Source organism: Gymnodraco acuticeps, unplaced genomic scaffold, assembly GCF_902827175.1.
Source record: "Gymnodraco acuticeps unplaced genomic scaffold, fGymAcu1.1, whole genome shotgun sequence".
Classification (NCBI taxonomy): Eukaryota; Metazoa; Chordata; class Actinopteri; order Perciformes; family Bathydraconidae; genus Gymnodraco; species Gymnodraco acuticeps.
In genome coordinates this window covers 2170893-2196858 of record NW_022990021.1, presented here as the reverse complement: position 1 = coordinate 2196858, position 25966 = coordinate 2170893, and the positions used below count along the sequence as shown (strand labels likewise).

Below are 25966 nucleotides of genomic sequence, written 5' to 3'. Positions count from 1 at the left end.
TAGCAAACATGTACTGCACTGACTTGGAAATTCAACAGTTAATTTGTACATTTCTCCCCACTAGCACCTAATAAATGATGGCACCCAGCCTATGACAATACTGAAACTAAGTAATTCCCCAACAATCATACCGGCCCCCAGGACATATCCAGGGTCCATGACAGCATCATCAGCAGGAAAAGGTTCAGCAAATCTGTAATTACTCAGCTGAAGCAGACAGATTGCATACTCAATGCCGGTGATAGCTGAGCTGTGAGGTGCCCTAGGATTAGCTAGGAGCTACTCTGCTGTAAAGAGAGGGGCTGTGGGGGGCCGAGGCCTCTAACCTCATCTACCTGGGAAGACGTGCAATCAAATACTGTTGTACATGTAGATAAGTGGTGCAGTCATACAATTAGCTGCTTTAGACACAAGCTAGTTTGTACATGCTAATAGCTTGTGTGTGTCTATGTGTGTTTTTATATGTAAATTAAAAGAAATGTTCCAAAGAAATCTGACTGATGACTTGGGGAATTTGACAAAAAGACAGCCAGCCAGATGTTATTGAGTATATAGTATGAATTAAGTTCTGGAAAATCCTAAAATACAAACAAGCATTGGGTAAGAAAATGTATTTTCTCTCTCCAATGTTGGCGTTTTCTTATATCTCACCTGTGAAATATCTGAAAATCACCAGTCAATTGGATTGAATCGTAAAATGTTTCTTATAAACGCAATAAAGACCAAAATTACAGTTATACACATTTGGTATAAGGTATTTGAATGTATGACATTTGAAATGTGTTTAATCAGAATCATAATACCTTTATTCGTCCAACAGAGGGGAAATTGGCATTGTTATGCAAAAGACCCAAAAGTAGCTCAATATTAATTAAGAGGCATGCATACAATATTAAAGACAATAATAAATAAAATAAAAATAAACTACTCAGAGGAGCTGCTGTAACAGGCTGCCACTCGATGTAAATGGTCTGAAAATCAAATTTAAAATCTTTAGCTCACATAAGAAAGCTGAATTTCTTTCTAACTTCCTGCATCATCTTAACTTTCTGTCAGAGTGAACCCCAGACAGGAAGTGTGTGTTCTCACTTCTCTGATCCCATTCCTATTAAATCCTATTCAAATACAGCCTTCTGTTTAGGCAACACTCAAATGCACCGGTGGGATTGCACCTTCAGACTGAATAATGAAGGCAGACAAAATGGAAATTCCATGAGGAAATGTACACACAAAAACACATACAGAGCAAAGGGAAGGAGAGAGGTTGACATTTGAATGTGAAACCCCATTTGAATTTCAACTAGGTGTCTGCTGTCTCTTAGCAGACAGACTGGGTGGACTTGTAACCTGTCAAATGTGCACCCCACCATCTCCCTTAGTCCTAATTAATGAGAATGCTCCTGTTGTGCACTCTCTGTCCGGCTGTAGCAGCGAGCAGTTGGCTGTACTAACAGTGTGTGCTTCCCTGTAAAGTTGAAAATCTTAGGCCGCCCACTGATTGTCATGCCCATTGGCTTATTCACAGCTGCCAAAAGATGAAATAATAACATTTGCCAGTTGGGGCCGGGGTTCACTCCGTGGCTCTGTAGCACAGATTAACAGGGAGTGCAGGGATGGAATAACCTGCAATTTTTCAGGCCTAATTAAGGCCGTCTCGTGGCACTGGCTCTCTCCAGAGATGCCACTTGTTACGGATCATCGGTGCGTCTGTCTTCTGCCATAATATTAATTGATATTATGATGGGGTGGAGGGGGCAGCAGCAGCAGTGGGGATGGCACAGAGGGGGAGGGGAGGGAGGGAGGGGTCTTTGTACAATCACTTCAGTGTAGCCATTACATACATGAGTGGACTTGGCATTCTGCTGCCCCCAATTTGCTCCACTGCCCCTCCCTGAGGAGGCTTAGTGTCCTCCAGAGATTCATGAATGTTAGGTGGTCAAAAACAAAGGTTTTCAAACTGTGAAAGGGCATGACGAGAAAGAGACATTCTAAACATCCATACCTTTGAGTCATGACTCAAATCAGACATCACACATATCTTTTTAGCAATTCAGTGTGACTTATACTTGACAAGCATATCATTATCCTAGATGTTCTTTGCGAATAACCTCGAATAAATGACCTGAGGAATCATGGGAAAAAAACGTTGCTTGAGAATTTTCACACTTTTTAGGTTTTGATCAGTATCAAAGGAATCCAGGGATTGATGTTTGTGAATTCATGGTTACACTGCTAACAGGGAAGCTAAAAGCTAATTCTACATTCTTATAATGATGCCACAAATATGGTTTGAAAACACATGGCTCAGGTTATAGTGTACATTATCGGAGTTATCATTTATAAAACATGATTATTACATCACACAAACAAAACATGGACCAAGAATATTCACAGCAAATACAAAAGCCAATTATATTGAACTATTCTCCGTCTAACAAGTACTATACATATCTGCCCTGGAATTTAAATATAGACAAGAAAGACTTTAAAGAACTTTTCTGGTTCACCCACCCCCACTTTCAAACCTACTTTACTTCTTTACTTATCACCTTTTAATTACTGCCTCCACTGTCAACATCAATCACACAACAAGAAGGAGAACTTCCTTCACACCCCCAGTCTTCATCCAAATGATCAGTTTATTATAATATGGGTGTTGCATCAAGGTGGGAGATGAAAACGGATATGGCAGGGCGCAGAGTGACTTGTGCAAGGCATCATACTGTGTGTTCTATAAAAACAGACAAATGGGGAAGTCAGATCTCACCAGAAGATCACCTCAGCCTCAGCAGTTTGGGCTTGTTAGGATCCTGCCAACAAATCAGTAAAGGATTTGGATAATCAATGTAAAATGAGAGTTGTAAAGAAACATGACATGTGTTGATTGTCATTTCAAATGTTGTGAGTGTGAGTAATGACAGGATGTGTGAATGCTGTTGATCCCTCAGCACAAAGTTACGGGTGTCACATGTGGGTGATATTTAGGAAGGGTCACAGGATGTCACAGGATGTCACAGGATGTCACAGGATGTCACAGGAAGGGTGTGAAAAACGCACGGCCACCTCCGCCTCCACCCTCCTCCTCCTCCCCCCAGCTATCGCCAAGGCAACAAGTGTCACCCATCGGATGCACTGCTAATTATGCTCTTAGTTCAACATTCAAGGCTTGATATTGACGTATGACTCATACGGTTTACTTTCTGATAAATACACTTTAAGACAATACAACTCTTATAAGTATAGTTGCAGGGATTTTAAAGTGTTTACTCTGCTGGTGTCAAAGAGGGGAAAATGTTATTCAGGCTCGTTATCTCTCAATGTTTTCACACACCAAAGCCTTTAGTCTAGCCATGCCCTCTTCAGCCTTGAAGTTAGCTGACATTTCTTCCCTCATTATAGAGGCCACATTTCTAACTGTCTCTGCAGCGAGAGTCTGGCACACACACGCCGCAGCTCACAGATGCTTCGTGTCGTAGGTGCAATGAATTATGGTCATTGTAGTTCTCTAAGATACTTCAGGTGTTTAGGGGAATTAAATCCTAATTGTTTGAATCGCACCAGGTGAGAAAACACACATTTTAGTTGGCAGGATGTTATTTGTGAGTATTTGGTCTGTGAGGGTTCAGCTCATCCAGGTGATGCTTGTGATGTGATGTCTGGAGAAATGGGTGTCCAAATTACTAAACTGAAGTCTTCAATCACAAAATACAGACTCTGTATTGCTTAGACTAGAGAAAGTTTAAGGTCTGAGACTCTTTTTTAAAAATGTTTTAGCATGGAAATATCTGATCAATTACAAATAAAGAGGAACCAAATTTGACTAGTTGTGCTACAAACATATTTTTAATACCTAAGTTAATAAAACTACAAAAAACTAATCACTTAAAATCTACAGTTACACTCAACACAAAACCACAGTTTAGTAGTTTGATAAGCATTCCTGCTCAAATCTGTAATGGTCCTTCTAAATGTTTATCCCATTATAATATTAAATTACATCTATATTTATGTTCAACTTAAATCTCATTGTGCAGAGTACAGGTACTGATGCGTGTGGTACAACATGACAAAAAGGTGTAATTTGCAGTTCTGGAAAAGTGTTGATTGCTTTTGAGTTGGTGTAAAATAATCTGTTGACAGTTCCACACCTTCTAACTTTATCACTTGCTTAGTAAATATAATAATAGACCCTTTTATTTATTTGACTTATTCAAAGACAAAGAAGTTAAAAAACATATTACAGGCTCAGTCACCTTTTCTGTAGTTTGAGACGGTAGAAAGACCGTTATAAACAGGCTTACGGCATTTTACCCTATAGGAGGCGATTCTGGAGAAAGACTGTTGAAATTTGAACTTGACAAAACAAACAGATGTACTGTCCGTCTCACTACTTTTCTACAAAAACATTTCTATCACAAATCCAAGGCTTTTCCCCTGTCCTGTGCACAAGCAAAAAAACAAAACAATGGTGCAAATAAATAACAAATCAAGTGTTCTTTTTTCGGCCTAACACATCACTTCAAAAACATTTGAAAACAGTAGAGAGAGGCAATATAACTATTAGGTTGGTAGTATGCAACCTTTGATGACAGGTAAAAAGTTAATATTATAGTTTGATCAATAAATTAACCAGGTCAATAGAAGATGTGTGCAGATATGAGGTCGTTTACTGTTTTGTGATTATGAAGTTGATTTTTAACTGCAAAATGTATTTTCTAAATGTAATTGTGTCTATCAGCTAATAGATCATAATCGTCATACCACATCAAGAAAAAAAAGAAAATGTATTTTAAAAAATATATATATATATGTTAATAATTTAGTTTGTGGGAGAAGGGGTGGGATTAAATAAGTGTAAACTTCTTCCCACCCCTTCTCGGATGTGTAATTACGTAGATCATTTGTTTATATATCATTTGTAGGTCAGTCATATTTTTGTTTATCAATTTGACACTGCTTAAGTCTGTATAGTATAATAATTCTCATATTTCATTTAATTATTATTATTTTATTATTTTTTTTAATTATTGTTTTACACTTTCGAAATGAATCAAATCAAATCAAATCAAAAATCAACTACACAGGTCAAAAACGTTGGGACAAGCTGTTTTAGGACACTATTTCTGACCCAAACAGTTATCAGTATTTTAAATGTTCAGGCTCTCTTGCCTGTACTGATTTCCATACACAGCAGATGCATCTAATTCTTAAGATTATAATCACAAATTCACCGCCAGTCACTGCAAGCTGACAATCTCTGCAGGACAGATGAGCGTGTATGGAAATGTGCGAGCATGCCTCTGTTGTTTGCACATTCTCCGCCTCCGAAGCGACAAACAGAGACACCTTTGTCCTTTTATATCCTTTTTGATCTGACGCGCAGCCATGTGTAAACTCCAAAAACCTTTCATTCTGTGATTCATAGGCCTCCTCAGTCTTGCCTTGCGACAGGCACCAGTCTGCTGCTGCCGTTAATGTTTTTCAGGCAGAATGTATGTGTACATCTCTGCCTCTCTCCTCCTGTCTAATTCTCAACCCATTAGAGAATTCCCCGGCAAAGGTTCTCAGGAAGGCCTTGCATCAGAGCCACACTAATGAAAGGCATTATACATTACAAAGTGTTTGATTTAAGGATGATTTACAGTCCTCTCCCTCAGCAGAGAGGGAATGGAAACCTTCCTAGAGATAAGCTCCGAATCTATCTGCGATATTCAAAGGACATCAAAGGGTTCAGATTGTGTATAGGATTCATCGTCGGAACCACAAAGAAAGGTTTCTATCAGATGTGAGATTTCCATAACAGAATGAGAAGCATATGAGTTATTATGATCCCAGAATCAATGGCAGCTTTCATGATATGAAGCCGAGGGTGTTCAGGTGCTCGGTGTTGGTGTTGCCGATGTGATGCTGACACAAACATCATTTCTGTACACACAGATATCCCAAATGTTCCTGAGCCAGAGCAGATAACCACTTTGCATTCCTGCTCCACATATAAATCCCCCTTGTGCTGCAATACCAAGTAGTAAACATAAAGAAAAAGCGGTACCACTTTACAATAAGACTACCCTCATAAAGGGTTTATAATTAGGTTATTAATTAGGTTGTAAACACTGTATTAATCATTAAGAACCATTTATAAACCAGTTCTAACATAGTTTGCATACATCAACACAGGCTCACTATTTGGAAAAATTGGCTATAGCTTACTTCTTCATCAGCCAACATCCTTGGTATCTGTTGTTCACTGAGTTGATTCCCCCCCCCCTTCCATCTTGATGTTTCTTGGCTTCTATTTATGACCATTTACTTATGAGTTACTAACATGTATAACTGCCAAAAGGGAGCCTGATTGTAAAGTGTAAAACACATTCCCATTTATTAATGAGTTAGTACCATTTCTAATAAGGTTTAGCAGTACAGATAAATGGGCGAAAGGAGCCAGTTGAGGTGGTTCGGGCACCTAGTTAGGATGCCACCTGGGCGCCTCCCTAGGGAGGTGTTCCAGGCACGTCCAGCTGGGAAGAGACCAAGGGGTAGACCTAGGACCAGGTGGAGGGATTATATCTCTTCGCTGGCCTGAGAGCGCCCCCAGTCAGAGCTGGTTGATGTGGCCAGGGAAAATAACGTTTGGGGCTCTCTGCTGGAACTGCTACCCCCGCGACCCGACCACGGATAAGCGGGAGAAGATGGATGGATGGATGGAGTACAGATAAATGTGGGCTCACTATTTGGCAAGCAACCGGTCACAGGTGCTCTGTTTATCTCATGTCTTATAAAAGCTTATTAATGATTTATAGTGTTCACAACCTACTTAATAAATGAATTACAAACTCTTCGTAAACCCTTTATAAGGGTAGTCTTATTGTAAAGTGGTACCAAAACAACGTACTTAAACGGAAGTCTTCAATCACATAATACAGACACCGTATTGAAGACTAGAGACATTTGAAGCTCATACAGCATCTGACTGAGACTCTTTTTGAAAACGTTTTAGTAAGGACATTTCTGATCAATTACAAAATAAACAGAAACTGAATTGGACTAGTTGGTCTACAGACATACACATAAAACTACATAAAACGTATCACTTCAAAACAACAGTTACACTCAACACACAATAGCAGTTTGATAAGCATCCCTGTAATGTGTAATGGTACTTTTAAATGTGTATGCCATTCTAATATTAAATTACATCTAGATTTATCCAGATAACCTCTTTGCATTCCTGCTCCACATATAAAATCCCTTTGTGCCACAATACCAAGCAGTAAACAGAAAGAAAAAGCTTACTTTGTGGTTACTTTTGTTGATGAAAGAGCAAATATTTGTAATTTAGTTAAGAAACACAGTAAAATATTCATGGATGAAAGAATCCCCCCCGCTTGCCAGTTTTAATTATTGGCAGGATGGCGTTTACCACCTACACAACCCCTAATACCTGACAGCTTGTAACCAGAAGCATTGAATCACTGCTGACGACTGATAATCCACGTCTCAGCACTGATGGATCATTTACTTTGTCTTCTTCCTCGCCACATTTATTTTTTCTATAATTCTGTTCATGTCTTGATGTTTGACGCGGAGCTGTTTGGGGCTGTGAGATGTGAACATTTAGTGTGAATTGCTTTTAAGAATCTCTTGGAACCCGTCCATGGGTGTGAGTGTGAGTTGTCACAGGGTTGCGTTTCTAGGTTGCCTACAAAGGATTCAGGAGGCTTGATCTAAATGTATAAGGACGCTGATGCGTAACTCCCACTTTGATGGTCGTCTTGGTGGCTATCATTTGTCGTCCATATGGCATGTTTGTGTGTGATATGCTCCTCCTGAACAGCAAGTGAAATGTTCCTTTTTCTCTCCCTTCTTACTGAATCTAAGTGCTGCTGCCTAGAAGACATTAAAGCTTAGTGTTTGTTTGTTTTCTTTGGCTAAAAAGAGATAACTTGATTTTCTGTTTGTTTGAATAAAAAAGTCATTACAGCACATGCTGGTGGGTGTAAATAGATTGGTTGATTTTGTAATTTGATTTCCTGCATTATGTATAGTTGTCAACAGGGCTGTATAATAAAGTGAGGAAGATACTGTTTAGTCCTGAGTTCAGAGGCAGAATAAAGTGGGACAGAATAAATGGCGTTCACTTGTTTAACTCTCAGTTATGAATGCTTGTCTGGCATCGCCTCGGGCAAGAGCAGTTCTTATTATGAGTCATTTTCCAACTTGTAATAATGAAGTAGAAATGCCCGACTGCATAGAATACGCATTTTATTTTGAACATCAACAAGAGTCAGAGGAATGACCTCCCATAGCATTTTTTTGAATTATATGTTGGTCAATGCCATGTGCTTTAGATATTAGATTCCTTTTGTGATGTTCATTAACCCTTTAATTGTCCTCTTGAATACAATGTTGAGCCCTATTTTTTTGTTAGAAAGGTAACCACCATAAATTAACATTTCTAGCACTTGGAAAATGTGTTGAAAAGTAGAATAATAATTACCTGTGCGCAGGATTGATTGAACAGGATGATGTTATTGAACGATTCTAATTACTTTTATAATACTTTTCAAAGCAGAAGTAGAGATTGGTTGTTTATATGGTGAGGGTAGCATTACTAACATTTCTGAAAATGATAATTAGAATATAATACAAAGTTTTTATAATTACACATTATAGTTTGTATGATAATTATGAGGTAAATCCAGGGTAATATTGACTAAAAAAACATAACATTGGTAATATTTCAGTTTTGAAGATAATTGAAGTGTAAAGGGAAATACTTGAGCTGGCGTTTGGATGATGAAACCATATATGTTTATAAAAATGACTATTTTATTTATTTGTTGATAAAAAGTGCTGAATGTTTATGTTTCATTTAAAATGGCTTCATTTATTGGGCTTTGGCTCTTATCAAAAAACAGAGATGTGTAACAAGAAAATGTCACTTTTATATCTTTATTTTGTACCTTAATCAGACATCAATACCATTTCATCATGGTATTCATAAAAAAACGCTGTGGTCAGTGGAACAAATAAAACATTAGTTTGTTGTTGTTAATTCCCACAGGAACAATGTAAGGCAACAGAAAATCAATTTTTGTGTTTTTTTTGTGTCGGACCATTATTTCACTAAATGGATGTTATGGTCTAGTTTCTGGGACAGAAAATAGTTGCCTGACAATGATTTGCTTCGGAAGAAATCACTTCCTAAAAGAAAATACACTTCATCCTAAGCGGTTGCCAAGCCCTTTGCCAAATATGCACTTACTGTACTCGAAGAGATAAACGACACCACAGCACAGCCAAACATTATAAAACAAATCTTCCAATCAGAATCAAGCTAATTTTCTTCAGCTCACTCACACTCTGCTTTGCCTTTTAAAAAAGATTGATGCTGCCTTTTAAATAAATGGAAGTGAAAAGTGATGCAAATACAATGTTTTCCTTACACTTCTCATTAAAGCTTCAGTTAACACCTCATCAGCCAGTGAGATGGGATAAATCTCGGCCATGTAACTAATCTCGAATGTGTTGTTGTTGTTGTCCTCAGGTGATCCAGACCATCAGTGCCGTGGATAGAGACGAACCTCTGAGCGGCCATCGCTTTTATTTCGCCCTCGCTGCCCCTGTTGCCGGAAACCCCAACTTCACTCTGCGAGATAACAAAGGTGCAACCGCCATTTTGATATTCCTTAATATTGCCTGTAAACAGAGAAATCTGAAAGTGCAGGTAATATGCAAATGATTCGAGACAAAAACAAGACTTCAGACGATATTAATTATTTCTCTACCATGCTGTTGGCAATAGTTTGTTTTTTCCAATCTATAAGCCTCCAGCAGTTAGACAAATCAAGTCAATATATTCCAAACAAACCGTTTTTGTACTTGTCTTTTGAAAACACTTTTGCACAAAATGAAGACGGTGGATTTGAGTCCCCAATCACTTTTATTAAATGCTCATAAGCATGGGATCCTTTAATGGGCAATATGAAATAGAGGAGTGATTCAAATCAGAAAAATGTTGGTGTAAACTGCTGGGAAGAACTGAAAGAATGTGATATGATGACAAGGCTTTATGTACTCCATCAAACACTCATGCTACCGCAGATAAATTGCAATTGCTATTTGGTCTTAAATAATCTTTATTCCATTTCGCTGCAGAAGTAAGTCACCAATTTGAACTTGTACTAAATGTCTATGTCCTTGTCAAAGCTCCACGTGTGAGATCAACCCTGCTGCATTAAGCTGCTAAAGCAAAACCTCCCGAGAGAAAATTGCCTTTGAGTCTGTAAAGGGTGTTGGTCAAGTACGGTACGGTCTATTTGCTGCTTACTTACTTTCGAATTGAGCCTGGCAGCAATGCAATTGACACTTTGGCCATTGCTCACTTCGGCTCTCTATATCTGCCCTGCGCAGAGACACAATCTACTCTGCAATCTGACTCAGGAGACCAAGTTCAGAGTAACTGGTGCCCCCCGGGTGAGCCTGGCTGTGCCAAATGAAACCATCATTCTCCAATGACAATGCCCTTACTCCCCTTATTTTGTAATTGTTCATCAAATGCAAAAACAAACGTTCTGATGATTTGTACCATAATGATTTGCTCACCACCTACACGCAAGGCGGTGAGCGGATGAAGGAAATTAGCTCTAGAACTTTGCATATCTCGAGAGCATAATAATTACGCTGGCCTCCCTCTGCTTTAAAGAACATACAGAACTGAAACATTCGTTGAGGTAAATGCCCCGTGATGAGTGTTTTGTTTGAGCTCCACAATGGAAGCAGGTAGTAATCGATGTCAGTGCTAACCTGTGTTATATGATGAACTGGATGTTTAACGCTAACCTCTCAGCAGACTAAGAACAACTTGGCTGGAAAACCGTTTTTGATAGCTTTGTCCAAGAGAGATTGTGGTTAAGGCAACTAACCAAGAGTTAAAGCAAATTGAACTTTTTTGGAACTGTGCTCATTTTCTTTCTGGCAGATTTGAATAAGAACAGTTATTGCACTCTCAAATCTGTCAATGAAGAACTTCTAACACTGTTCAGCGGTGACACAAGGGAACATGTTTGTACTGTAGCTGAATATCTCATTTAAAGACCACCGTTGGATATATTTATGTAACAGTAAAAGTGTTTTTGTTTTAGACACATCATATGTGTTACCAACCAACTGTTTTTCTTCACCAATGTGACCATTTGTTCTCAACTTGAAAGAGCATTCAGTGTTTTCATAATTAAAATGTTTTGTTTTCTAGCTGGTAATGACATGTTTTCCCTTCTCTTGCTGCCTCTTTCTCTCTAATACTCTAAGATGTTATATACGATTATTACCATTAAACCAAAGCTGTTATTAGCAGGTGGCCAAAACCAGGGAGAGATGCCACAGTGTGTCATGTAATGAATCGTGTTAATGACACCATCTGTTGGCATTCCTGCTTTTAATACAGTCAAATCATTTCAAACTGCATAACCAAAGCACCGCAATCATCGCATAATTTAGTGAAACCTCTTGCAATTCATGTATAAGCATTTCATTGTTCATTTGAAGCCAATAAACATGTAAATTACAAATAGCTAGAGGCATTTCTTTTGGAGTCCGACCGATGGATGTTTTTCCTTCTTCTCTGCAGACAACACAGCTTCCATACTGACGAAGAGGAGTGGTTTCAGGAGGCGGGAGCAGCCTGTTTATCGGCTGCCGGTGTTGATTGTGGACAGTGGAAGTCCCGCCCTGAGCAGCACAAACACACTCTCAGTGCGAGTGTGTGACTGTGACTCGGACGGCGTGGCCCTGTCTTGTGGAGCCGTGGCCTACACTGCGACCGGCCTGAGCACCGGAGCCCTCGTGGCTATTCTGGGCTGCATCATCACACTTCTCGGTAAGATCCATACGGCCTCAGTGTCAGAGGTAACAAACAGTCCCATGCTGCTGGAGAGGCCGGTGTGAGGTTCTGTGTGGTCATTGTTGTAGAGGTGTTTTTTTGCAGGTTAAGCCACTGTCCCTGTCAGTAACTCACCAAAATAGCCCTTTACAAACTGTCTGATCATGGTGTTGCTTGCCTCACTAGTGGTGGAAGAAATGTTAAGGGTATTTTCTGAAGTAAAAGTAGCAATGAGAAAGAGTTACGAGAGTCTTTTAAATTAGGTATCATCTGCAAACAAGGTTCTCAAAATATCAGAAGTTAAAAGTAATCAAACACCCATTTAAATTACACCAATTCTATTATTGCCGTTTTAAAATTGGCTTTTTTTATTGTGTTGTTTTGGAACGAATGTATTACAAATAAATTGCCCAAACTATAATGGAAATTCTCATACATCTATATTCGATATAGTAGTTTATATAAAGTGCAATATTTGGCTCTGAAATGTGTTGAAGTAAAAGTATAAAATGTCATGGTAACTATCTAGTTAAGTTAAGTACTTTAGTAAATGTACTTAGCTACATTCCACCACAGCTCCCTGTCCTCAGATCAGCAATTGAGTAACAACTAAAAGAAAATGACCTCAGCTCAGTTTGATGCTTTCATTAGCAGTTAACGTCAATACAATTACAGCATATAGGTAAATGGCAGGAGCACATGATTAGAAAACAAGCTAAAGCTGAGACATCTCCCAAATGTAGATCTGCAGGAAAGCAATTATACATTTAGCAGTATCAGCAGCTAATAGATCCTGATGTTGCAAAGCCAACTGAAAGAGGCAAATATTGCTATGAAGTGAGGCAGTAATCCGGCATCTTTGTGTGGAGTAAACCTTTTTTAAGGAGTTGCTGAAGTCCTTCATTTCAACAACAGAGCAAGGTAGCTATGCTCTTTGTAGTAAAAGTGTAATTTACCTAAACAGCTAGTGGTGTAGAGAACGAACATAACTAAACCACTGAATGTCAGAAAGTAGCTAAGGCTCCCAATGAACATTGTTCTGCAAATGAAATATGACCAACATTGGTGAATGCAGAACAAAATATGTAGCAGTTCAAAACAAATCAAATGAGCTACCCCAACACATATTGGGGAATTGGAGAGGTTGGAATCTTAAAGAATGTCCTTAAAATGAAAAATCATTTTTTTTAACCTTACAATTGGACTCAGAAGGAAAAAAAACGAACACACAACTAAATTCAATTTCTCACAATTATAAATGAATAACTCTTAAACATGGCAATATTTGAGCCATTCTTTATTTTTATGTCATAAAATAAGAGTTACATCTGGAAAATGTTAAACCTTGATATGTACTAAATCAGATGATATTTGCTTTGTAATAAATCTCTCTAGTGTGGAATGAATCTGAGATACAAATCTTCCCCCCTGCTCTCCAATAAAATCCTAGTACTTTTCTTTCAGCTCTGACCGCCTGTTCCCACATAATAATGTTTGCCCATTCCCTCAGCAAAGCAAAAGAGTGGGCAGGGCATTGATAGCTTAATAGACTCCACCATCGCATCGCTTTGGACGCGTCTGCCTGAAGCAGCTCGTAGGCTTTGTTGCAGCGGGACTACTGTATATTCAAGCCAGCAATCTTTGCAGTTCATCTTTAGGTTCAGATTTAAGTGGCGAGGATGTTGATATAATGCTTCACTGCGAAACACCTCAGTATTCATTCAGACCTATCCTCACTCTTACGCTTTCTGCGGGCGGTTGAGAGAAGCTTTTTCCAAAACAAAGTTGCATCTGGGGGTCGTGCACATGTCAAACCTGGAGGGAGATATCATCCCCTCACATTTCCTCTTTGTTAAATGCATGTGACCTGGGTCAGTCCGCTCTGAAAAGCAGCCTGGATTTCTACTAGTGAAATACAACTGAAATCCTGCCAACACGATCAATTAACCAGAGTGAGTATTCTGGGTTTTGGTGGATTCTTTTTATATTGCCTTAGAGTTAAGCTGGACCCAGTAGTACATGATCAAATATATAAACATGGATTGAAGGAATATGGTCATCCAAAGATGTAACCTTGACTATATTAAATACTATATATTTTAACCTTTAAAAGGTGAGAGATTTGTCCAAAATACTAGCTGTGATAGCACTATTCTTAAAGAGAAAGTATGAACAACTGATTGGAAACACAAATAAACAAAATATATATGCTCTATTATTTATTTTATTAGTCAATTTATTGAACATGTCAGAAATCTTTTTTTTACAATAATAATTATAACAAAGAGGGAAAAAGAAAAAAGATTTGGTGTCATTTATGTGACAGTGCTCCTCCTGCGTTTACTGAAAGAAAGCAGTGCCTGAAGGTAGCCTGAGTCAGTGATGAGATTTGAGATCCTTTTCCTTCCTAAAAGGCGCTCATGCAGCCTTCCCCCAGATTCATTTCAGTGTATTTTATAAACCTAATTATGTTTCATAAAGGTCATAGAGATGTGTACTGTATGGAATACTGCCTTCCAAGGGCAGGCACTGCTCTGCCTCTGTGTTCTACTGTAATACCAGGTTCATAAAGACATGAGAATTCATTAGCATAAGCTTATAGCTGCTGCAGCACTGAGCCGGAACCTCCTGGCTGCCTTACGCTCATAAAGCCCTCAGACGGAGCGTCTCCACATCAGGGCACAGTTGCTGTTTAATACTCAGGTGATCTTCATTGAAAGCTGATGAGCACCTAAACAGTATATACAATAAAAGTCGTTTTTTGATGGGCTCATCTCTGCCCTTGTCCCTTTAAGGTTGCCTTGCTCCTACTGCAGATCATACTTTTCTTGATAAATGAAAACTTCAAAAGAGCAACAAGAGCAACTATGTGTCAGAGCGGCCCTGAACCCAGCATCGCTAATGAAAGCTGGCTCTATTTTGCACAGCATGGCCTCAGGCCACAGGCTTAGAACTAATGGCCCCCAGTTTAATATACCTCCGAGTCGCCTTGTCTCTGTGTGTGCGTGTGTGTGTGTGTGTCCTCAGCTGTCCTCATCATCCTGCGTTGCTCAATTGTATCAGCCTCTTTTCTTTTTCCTCTATGTGCATATTCTTCCCTCTTTCCATCTTCCCTTGTATTAAAAGCGGTCCTTATTCCGATCTTCCTTGATGCTCTTCCATCAAGACCTCTTTCAATCTGTAGATAGCAATTGAGGCTGTGATTGCATGTGATTGTATTGTTTTGAATGAGACACCAGATGGAATAAAACCCGGGCTTCTGTCGTCCTTAGAGGCTGAAAAAGACCAGAATAATTCCTCAGAGCTTTTACTTTAGTTAAAGTACCACAGCCTCTGTTGAAAAATCATCTCTTAAAACGGTCCTGCATTTCAAATTGCACAAATCAAAAGTACTAAATCATCAAAGTACCAGAAGTAAAAGTACCTAAAATGAGTTTTAAAAATAATAGGCTTCATCACTTTAATGTTGGAACTGCTAAAAGTGAAGCTAATTTCAATGACTTTAAACACTGCTGGGTAGCTCAACGTATTATATAGTGTAATGTATTGTATTATAACATATTCTATAATGTAACTAAACAAGCCAAATACATAGTGAAGTAAAAAGTACCTTTACCTCAGAAATGTAGTGACGCTTGAAGAAGGCTAAAATGGAAATACTCAAGCACACACTCTTAAATCACTTTTTTTCAGTCTCTCTGTGTGATCAGGTGAGAGCAGCACTGATTCTAGTTGCCCATCATCAGTCTAATAACTACAATAGAAGGCTGTGAGTGGAAGGCTCTTCAGCGTGCCACCCTCCACTCTTCTGAGGTTTCATCAGTTGTGTCTGAGAGCCTCAATCCTAACAGTGGGTAAAGTGAGCGGTCTCCACCTGCCTGCCTGTAAAGCAGAGGTGCGTGCACATTAGCTCTGGCTCTACGTACTCATAAGCTAAGTGGTCATTAATCATACGTTGATATTTTTAGATTTAATTACAGAGCTTGTCCTCTACTCCTAGCAGTTATATTCCTGAAAATGCTTCGGTACAACTACAGTTTTTTTTCCTTTGTAAATGTCATATAATTTTTTTTTTTAATGATAGTCAAATATTGGAACTACTGAGATGATCATTATCTTGTTACAATTGTTTATATGGCTCAATACTCCAGTGGGCCAATTAGGACATTAGGATGTAGCAGTCAGAATATCCAGACACTTATTTCCGTCTGAGCATTGCTTACCAGATAAATCTTTATTTCTTTTTATCCGTCTCTTACTCTCTGTCTCTAGTTATCCCCTCTGTATGCGTCTATTTATGGGTCTCTATTCAGACACAAGACCATTTATTTTCCCAGATCTGATCTCCAAGCTTCGCTGTGCACATTGTAACCTGCAAATGTGTGTTTAAACTGCGTCATTATTTGGAATCACACTGGTTGACTTGGTTCAAATGAAAGAAGAAAAGGAAATGAGCTTGAAATCAATTAAGAGCAGATTTGTCTTTATAATGACGGCTTGGCAGAAGCTTAAAAGGCCTCTTATAAGGGAATTTGGAGGAAGACATGCTAACAGCTTGGAGAAGGATTCATAGAACAAATGAAAAAGAAGCATATACACTGAACAAAAATATAGATGCAACACTTTTGTTTTTGCTCCCATTTTTCATGAGATGAACTCAAAGATCTAAAACATTTTCTATATACACAAAATAACCATTTCTCTCCAATATTGTTCACAAATCTGAAAAAATCTGTGATAGTGAGCACTTCTCCTTTGCCGAGATAATCCATCCCACCTCTCAGGTGTGGCATATCAAGATGCTGATTAGACAGCATGATTATTGCACAGGTGTGCCTTAGGCTGGCCACAATAAAAGGCCACTCTAAAATGTTCAGTTTTATCACACAGCACAATGCCACAGATGTCGCAAGTTTTGAGGGAGCGTGCAATTGGCATGCTGACAGCAGGAATGTCCACCAGAGCTGTTGCCGTGAATTGAATGTTAATTTTTCTACCATGAGCCGTCTCCAAAGGCGTTTCAGAGAATTTGGCAGTACATCCAACCGGCCTCACAACCGCAGACCACGTGTAACCACACCAGCCCAGGACCTCCACATCCAGCATGTTCACCTCCAAGATCGTCTGAGACCAGCCACTCGGACAGCTGCTGCAACAATCGGTTTGCATAACCAAAGAATTTCTGCACAAACTGTCAGAAACCGTCTCAGGGAAGCTCATCTGCATGCTCGTCGTCCTCATAAGGGGTCTCGACCTGACTCCGGTTCGTCGTCGTAACCGACTTGAGTGGGCAAATGCTCACATTCGATGGCGTCTGGCACGTTGGAGAGGTGTTCTCTTCACGGATGAATCCCGGTTTTCACTGTTCAGGGCAGATGGCAGACAGCGCGTGTGGCGTCGTGTGGGTGAGCGGTTTTCTGATGTCAATGTTGTGAATCGAGTGGCCCATGGTGGTGGTGGGGTTATGGTATGGGCAGGCCTATGTTATGGACGACAAACACAGGTGCATTTTATTGATGGCATTGTGAATGCACAGAGCATACAGTGACGAGATCCTGAGGCCCATTGTTGTGCCATTCATCCACGACCATCACCTCATGTTGCAGCATGATAATGCACGGCCCCATGTTGCAAGGATCTGTACACAATTCCTGGAGGCTGAAAACATCCCAGTTCTTGCATGGCCAGCATACTCACCGGACATGTCACCCATTGAGCATGTTTGGGATGCTCTGGATCGGCGTATACGACAGCGTGTTCCAGTTCCTGCCAATATCCAGCAACTTCGCACAGCCATTGAAGAGGAGTGGACCAACACCCCACAGGCCACAATCAACAACCTGATCAACTCTATGCGAAGGAGATGTGTTGCACTGCGTGAGGCAAATGGTGGTCACACCAGATACTGACTGGTTTTCGGACCCCCCCAGACCCCCCCAATAAAGCAAAACTGCACGTTTCAGAGTGGCCTTTTATTGTGGCCAGCCTAAGGCACACCTGTGCAATAATCATGCTGTCTAATCAGCATCTTGATATGCCACACCTGTGAGGTGGGATGGATTATCTCGGCAAAGGAGAAGTGCTCACTATCACAGATTTTTTCAGATTTGTGGACAATATTTGAGAGAAATGGTTATTTTGTGTATTTAGAAAATGTTTTAGATCTTTGAGTTCATCTCATGAAAAATGGGAGCAAAAACAAAAGTGTTGCATTTATATTTTTGTTCAGTGTAATACAGACAGATACAGAAATAACAGTGTGACAGATAACATCAGCAACAAAGGAACCATAAAAGCTGTTTGAATCATGCAGAAAACATACAGTCGACTGATACAGAAGCCAATAACGTGGAGGATTTGTGTTTGTAGATTCTGATTGTTTCTATGCCCTTCATCATGCTGGGTTGCAGAATGTGGCAATGTCATCCATGGAGGAGAGTGAAATCTGTCATGTTGATGAGGGCGCCTGAGACCTCTGCAGGTGTCTAGACACTAGTAGACAGACACCTTTATTTTCTTTCCAGCTGTCCTCCATTTCGTTTCTTTGTTCTCGTATAACTACAAAGTCAGCAAGTCAGCTAGAGTTAAAACTGAAACAGAGAGCTACATGTTACCTGGTTACAGTTTTGTTTCCCCTTTTTAAATATGAGGAACAGCTGATTTTGTTTTGTTGTCACACTAAACAATAATGTTTACGAAATCACATTGTGCTCTTTAGACATGTTTCACCTTTTTCTGACTTTTTAGAGATCAATAAATTAAATAATTGAGAATAAATCCAATACCAAGTGTTTACTTTGCTTTTCAAATAATAATAATAATAATACACTTTATTTGTATAGCACCTTTCATGGAAACAATATTACAATAAATACAGAACAAGATAAAACATCTAAAGTGATCCTAATGAAATTCCCTTGAATTAAAGCTGACAAGAAATTAAAATAGGTTCAAATAAAACAATTCATAAAATAAATAACATGTACAATAAAAGCAAAACGCTAAAAGTACAGTAAAACATGGACAACGATACTAGTGAGAATTGAAAGTTAACCCAATTTAAAAGCCATATTAAAATGTAGGTTAAAACAAATGGTTAGAGTCTTCCTAAAAATGCAGCTTGATTGCAGTTACTTTTTATAATTAAAACTATTACTCTAATATATACTCAAACAAATTCTGTCCACCTTGGTTTATATGTTGGCAATGAAAAGGACCCATGCTGTTCTTATGTAAAGCGGATGCTGAACAGCTGGTCGATTAATCTGCCATTAAAGCAAGCAGTTAATCAGCAGCTAAACTGTAGCAGCACGCTCTGCGCCGTCACATAAAGGGCTCTGAATCACCAGCAGAACATTATTTTTTCAATATCAGCTTACACATTTATCCTATTGATAGTTTGATTAAGAATACTTTTTGTCAGTGATTTTAGCCAAGGAGTTTCATTCACTTGATAATTGTTTTATATCCCGTTGGACCTCATTTACCACTGTGTGCTTTAAGCCCCTGAAAACTTAAAGCAGGAATTAATACCTTTTCAACCTTACCAGGCTAAACTAACCTGTAGCTGCTCCGTCCACACTCACAACAACGTCATACAGACATAAATAAAGCAGCGACTGTATTCACCATGACGACAGTCTGTGTTTTGTATATGTTGAACTTTTGTCCAGTTTCTGAACAGATATGAGGAGTTGTGAGCTCTGAGTGTGTGCTAACAGCTAATGGCTGATGTGTTGGGACGGTTGGGACATGTTGCGCTGTCGAGTGGAGACCCATCACGAAGCGTAATTTCTTGACTGGCAGCAAAAACAACCAATCACAGCAGTGCTTCTCTGGCTGGCTCTGTCCAATGACAAACAAGAAGTGTTCTCCCTAAAGGAATACCCTTTCCGTCCAATGTGAAAGGCTGTAGTGTTTTCTGAAATGCTGCTGTGTTTTCTGAAATGCTGCTGTGTTTTCTGAAATGCTGTGGTGTTTTCTGAAATGCTGTGGTGTTTTGCACTTCAGGGCCACCGTAGAAACACACATACTGTACTGTACATACATTCTCCCTCCCTACAGACAGTTGTTATTTGATACATCTCTCAGAAATTAAACTGCAGCACTGAGACATAAAATGAGAGAATAATCAGTCCCAGTTTTACCAGAACCACACAGCATTTGAAAAAAAAAGAAACGCTCTAATGAGAAAGTGATGCATGCTGGTACGAAAAGGGCAGCACAGAAAACTCACCTTGTTCTGTATCGATTCAGCCTGGTAGATCATTTAAACAATTCAATTACTGCAAAAAGCCTTTGTACCTCTAAATGGATCTCCTTTGCTTCTGCTTTTCATTTAGTGTACAGCATGTGTTATGAAGAGGCGTATCTTAGTCGTGTTTGCTCAACTGTCTGGGTCTGGAAATACTTTCTTAAAGGACCCTCGGTACAGTACCTGACACAAACTCACTATTTGTATGCCCGGCCATCCACCTGCTCCTCCTCGTACGACGTGATTGGATGTTGGCCCGCTTCCAATCTGTGAAGCATCGTGACTGCCTTCTAGGCATTAAACCCTAAAGAGCTTTTTGCTGGATAGCACTGAGAATATTCTATTTCAATGTGCCACTCTGTAATTCACTTTGGTGAAACCCTACTGAATGGAATAGAATTTAGAGTTCCTGAAAATTAAAAGGAAACACAGAAATGTTTGGCGTTCGGCTCTAAATACGTTTTCACAGATATTAGCAGTTGTTATTAAACTGAAGGGACCTTACTGAGTATTGTTGTAGGGTCGCCAAACAGCCAGCCATTAATCTCCTGCTGCCTTTCCATGTGACATTTTCCTCCATTCCATCCTTTCCATTTGCTCCCTTAATAGAGGGTGTGAAGTGGGGTTTGGATTTGGTTCCTCGGCCTCCTTCTCCTCAGCCTGCAACAGCTAGACGTGGAGAAAGGAAAAAATAAATATGGGCCCACGGAGCGATATTTCACTGGCACCAGCTTGACGTTGATGGATAGAGGATCATTAGACATTTGTCAGTTTGCTTGGGCGTAGAGTTATTTTCAGCAGCAATGTATGGTTGAGGGAGCGGGGGCTGGAGGAGGGGCTCTGTAGGATCTCACAGGGACACACATTCCACTTTGTTGGAGTCTTGAAGTTAAATGTAGGTGGGGGAAACCTCAGAGGAGCGCAATATGATACATTGCAGGTTTAGTTTTGTGAACTCTAATTGTATTCATAGTGCAGTGGTTCGCCCAACTTTGTGTCCTCCCCATAGCCCAGTCATCTGAAGTCAAAAACACCTTCACTGACACCACTGCCATGTTTCTAATGTGTTCATTTGGTTTTAAACAGGGTCTTTTTTCACTGTCTAGCCCACAATTTGAAACTTTGATCCATTTATGTTATCTTACTATTTCAACCATTTATCAGTTCAATTCAATAGCGTGACCATAGTTGTATACAGTATTGCTAAAGCTCTGTATAGTTGCAACATCTATACACAAATAAAAACATATAAGCAAACAGCTACATTTCGAACATAAGCAAGAACAACAAGGTCTTTTATCAGGTTTTAACAAAGAACACAAATGTATATAATACATTAATACAAATTAAACTATGATATAAATAAGATGTGAGACATGTATCTATTACTCTATCTATTAGATACAATTGTCCACCATTTCTCCTTTTTAACCATGTATACATTTCTTTGGCATGTATATTTTAGCTTTAATCTGTTGCTTTAATGTAAATATGTATACATATATTCAAAAGATAGTGAATGTATACCTATCATATATATATATAGTGTACTGTAAAAGTTATTTTGTATATCATATCACTCTGCCATCCCCCCTGGCTTAAATCACCCCTGGTTGCTGTCACACTGTTTCCAGCTCTTACAAAAGTTCCATATTCCTGCATATTTTCCGCTGACTGGGCACAGAATAGTCACTGAATATTGACTCGGACATGTCTTCTCCTCTTCTCCGCAGTGATGGTGCTGCTGATAGTGACGATGCGTCGCAGGAGGAAGGAGCCCCTGATCCTCGAGGAGGAGCGGGACATCAGGGAGAACATTGTGCGCTACGACGACGAGGGGGGGGGCGAGGAGGACACGGAGGCCTTCGACATGGTTACCCTCCGCAACCTGAACATCATCAGGGACCCCAACGTGAGGCGGGACGTCACACCGGACACCCCCACCTTCTTTCATTACCCATCAACCGCTCGCCCGCCCTATAAGGCCCTGCCGGACAACGTGGTGTTTCGAGAGTTTATTTGGGAGCGACTCAAAGATGCTGACGTGGACCCGTCGGCCCCCCCCTATGACTCGTTACAGACGTATGCTTTTGAAGGCAGCGGCTCTGTGGCGGAGTCACTAAGCTCCTTGGAGTCTCTAAGTACAGACTCGGATCAGAACTATGACTATCTGAGCAACTGGGGGCCGCGGTTCAAAAAGCTGGCCGACCTGTACGGCAACAGCGACGGCACCAGTGTCTTCTCATAGCCCCTCAATGTCTCTCTTAACATTTCTCGAACTATAAAAAAAAAAAAAAAAAAAAAGAGTAATTTATTGTCAGAGAAAAATGATTTTGTCTGCCTTAGTGCATTGGAGGAAAAAGATTCAACACAAGAGAGATTGAAAGAGAAACACTTTGACATCAAAGGTTTTTTTGGTTTGTTTACCTCCTTGTGTGGATTCTTCAAAAGCGTGCCATGGTGAGTTTGGACAGACTTCAAAAGTGGCTTGACTGAGGAGGAGACCTTGTGTTCAAAAGACATTAAAGGTTGCAGATTTTAGGCTCCAGTCCAACCATTGACTGCATACATGTTGGAACATTTTTACGGGGAGGCACCTGTCCTTTCATTCCAGCGATGGGCACGGGCCCAGCACTCTTCTGCTTTGATGCATTCCTTTGCTATCTTTGTGCTAAAAAAACAAACATTGAAGTTTCTCATGACATACTGTGTCCCTGGCGGCTAATCAGCAGTCACTTGACTGTTCATTTGAAATTTGACAACAATTTCCGTGGGCTTTATTTTCTTTTTCTTCTTTTCTTTTGGTTGGGGATCAGGGTAATGAGAAGCTGTTTTTCATAAATATTTTCAACATTATTCATACCTCTCGACACTATATGAGAAGTGTAGCTGCACTCGTACAGAATAAACAAACACTCGATGGAAGACATACTGTAAGTTGTGCAAGTAATCAAAAGAATGACATGTCGGTTTGATGTCTTCACTGGGAGGAAGAGGAAAGAATAATTTATTTTATTCTCCTAACAATACATCTAGCAGATGTTGCAATGTAGTGTTTGTCTGAGTCTACCGCCTTTCTATAAGTCCAATGATTTCTGAGCTCTAAAATGTCAACATTTGGTTGTTCTGCTTTTATACGAGTCGGGGGGGGGGGCTTCTACATGATAAATCTTTGTGGAAGGATCCGTCCTTGTTGTGCTTGATAGCGAGGTTCATGCCAACTAGACTCCAGAAAAAAGAATTGTTTCTGAAGTGACAGTCCTTATCTAGATGAACTTTGTAAGTAACTGCATTTTGCTTCTGTAGTTTGCAGAGTCCAACATATATTGTCATTCAGAAATGAAATCACTTGGTTTGTTTGTTAAATAATGGTGAAAGGACACAGTGTGCTATGTTGTTTTTCCAGCTTAAACTAATTATGTTACGATTGGGTGCCAACATGTACAACCAATTATGTATTATTATTTATTTTTGAAGAGTCAGAATTGTGCAAATGATGTTTTTATCCTTTTTGCTGAAAATAAAATTGACATTCAGTTCCTTAAAAGACTGAAGGGATTTGTTTCATTCCATCGTGGCTCAGTAGAAATAAAGTTTACCTCTGATAAACTACAACCGGAATCAAAGAGGATTCATCAATGATTTAGAAAACAAGAAAGAGAATGGTGCCTATCGCTGGGCATGTGGGGAGCTCAAAGAACTAGAGGGAGGGGGATTTATTTGTTGTCTTTTATATCTCTTTTTGATGAGGCTTTTGTAGTTGAAAGGCCTGATGGAGGCGCTCCACCGAGGATAACAGTCCAAGGAAGAAAAGTGCATTCAAATACAGCAACTCCCCGGACAAAGACACGTACACAGTGTGGAAGTATTGGAACATACTTCCAAAGAAAAAAGTCAAAAAAGTCTTAAAATGTTTTCTTAATAGATTATTTCTTCTTATTTAATATATATATTTATGTTTGCTCTCATTGATATCAGCCCTTTATCAAGTTAATTACCCCTCAAAAAAGTACTATTTAACTATACCTTACATGCATATTTACATTGAATGTTACCTCTAACTACAACTGTTTATACTCCACTAATGTTCAACAAGGCTTTTTTTGTATACACTACATGTATATAGAATTGTAATAAAGTGTCTATATTGACATATAGTATGTTGAAATGTTCTGAAACAAGTACATAGTATAGTTTGTCTAAAATATCAGAAAGAAACTTGTTGTATTATGTCGAAAATATCAGAAGAAATGACATATTAGTATGTTGAAATATAACAACAAAAAAACATGGTATTTTCTGTCTAAATAAGGCACGGTATAGTGTGTAGAAACCAGGCGTAGTATAGTATGTCGTTTAAAAATGACAAGAAAAGTCATAATATAGCATGTCGAAGTAATATTCGAGTAATAACTGTTTTGAAGCTTGCACAATCCGCTCAGTTGATGACCCACCACGACCAAGATGTGGGTTCTAAAGTAGTCGAGTTTTGTCACAGTGCTGTCTCCGCGTCTCGACAGCTCAGAGGTTTATGAATACAGCTGTATGATTCACAGTGATGAAAGAAATTGCAATGAACTTGTTATGCATTGTCTCCTGGTAAATATGCCATCTCCTTACAGGTATTGACACAGTTTCCAAAGCTTTGAACCTGGCAAAAACAAGACATCTGAGAATGTTTAAGTGTGAGTCAGGAGTAACCAGGGTCCCAGTGTGCTCATTATGATGCAATTAACACGAAGAAATATATTCACATGATATCCTCTTGCATCGCTAATTCAATACCACACATGTAAGAGCTTTAAAGAGCAAGAAGCTTCATGTGGAAATTATTGAATGAAACACTTTTGTAGTGGAGTTGGACAGCATTTTCACCAAATGATGTTGCTTGATAAAACTTTCTAAATCGAGTCATGTGTAAAAGAAACGCCTTGAAACCTAAATAAACATTGTCCTCTTTTTTTAATAGTTGAATGCCAGAATATTTAACATTTTGGAGAAGAAACATCTCTTTCTTACAGACAAAACGTTTTTTGAGTAAGGAATAAAATGCACCTTTGCGCAATTTCAATGCTACAATAATAACTAGAGCTTATGCTCGCTAATGCTAATGCTAGCTAAGTACATTTAACTTTTAAAAGGCAGAGGTTCACAAAGTAGACAACTAATTGGGATGCCACGTGGTCACAAACACATAACAATAGAGGAAAAGGGCTGAATGAAAAGACATAGAATGAAATAGGTGCAATATATAGAATTAAAATAAATTATTGCAAACGATGTATATAATTGAGACTAGTGTAGATTTAGAGAGTATTTAAAAGGTTTAGTAAGAAGGCGCTTACCTGATGACCGAAGACAAGAATTACATGGGCATTAACATTTTATGCAATACATTATAGATAATCAAGATATAATCTTGAATCTTAAACCAAAAATGAAGATTAAGATACAAAAATACCCCCCAAAAATCTACATATAAGTCACTTAACAAGAGGGTTGACCAATAGCATATTTAGCATTAAGTCAACCAGTGTAGCTGCATTCACTGGGAAACGAAGAATAAACATTTAAAACTGCATTTTATCTGCATTAACATTGAGAAAAAATATCTTGAAGGCTGATATCTGATGTGAAGATATAGATTCTTACTTTAAACTGTTGTGCTTTAAAAATGTAGATCTGAAACTCAGAAACAAAACTTTAGAGGTCGTTTAGCCACAGTTACACAGTTGAAACTCAAAAACAGCTCTCCTCTGTTTCCCCTGAAGCTGTTTGTTTTGTGAGCTTTATAAAAAAGATAGTTCCTATAGAGATGTTAGTGATATTAT

At 39.1% G+C, this 25966-nt stretch overlaps 1 protein-coding gene across 1 annotated transcript in view; it reads left to right on the top strand.

Moving 5' to 3' along the window:
* The window catches only part of LOC117544793 (cadherin-7-like), a 106776-nt gene extending 83094 nt beyond the window's left edge, over positions 1–23682 (top strand). Inside the window, exons 9-11 of the mRNA XM_034214216.1 lie at positions 9548–9665; positions 11630–11878; positions 21869–23682. Of these exons, the coding sequence (XP_034070107.1) occupies positions 9548–9665; positions 11630–11878; positions 21869–22383 (882 nt within the window). The 3' untranslated portion in view covers positions 22384–23682. The remainder of the gene's footprint in view (positions 1–9547; positions 9666–11629; positions 11879–21868) is intronic.
* The last annotated feature ends 2284 nt before the right edge of the window (positions 23683–25966 follow it).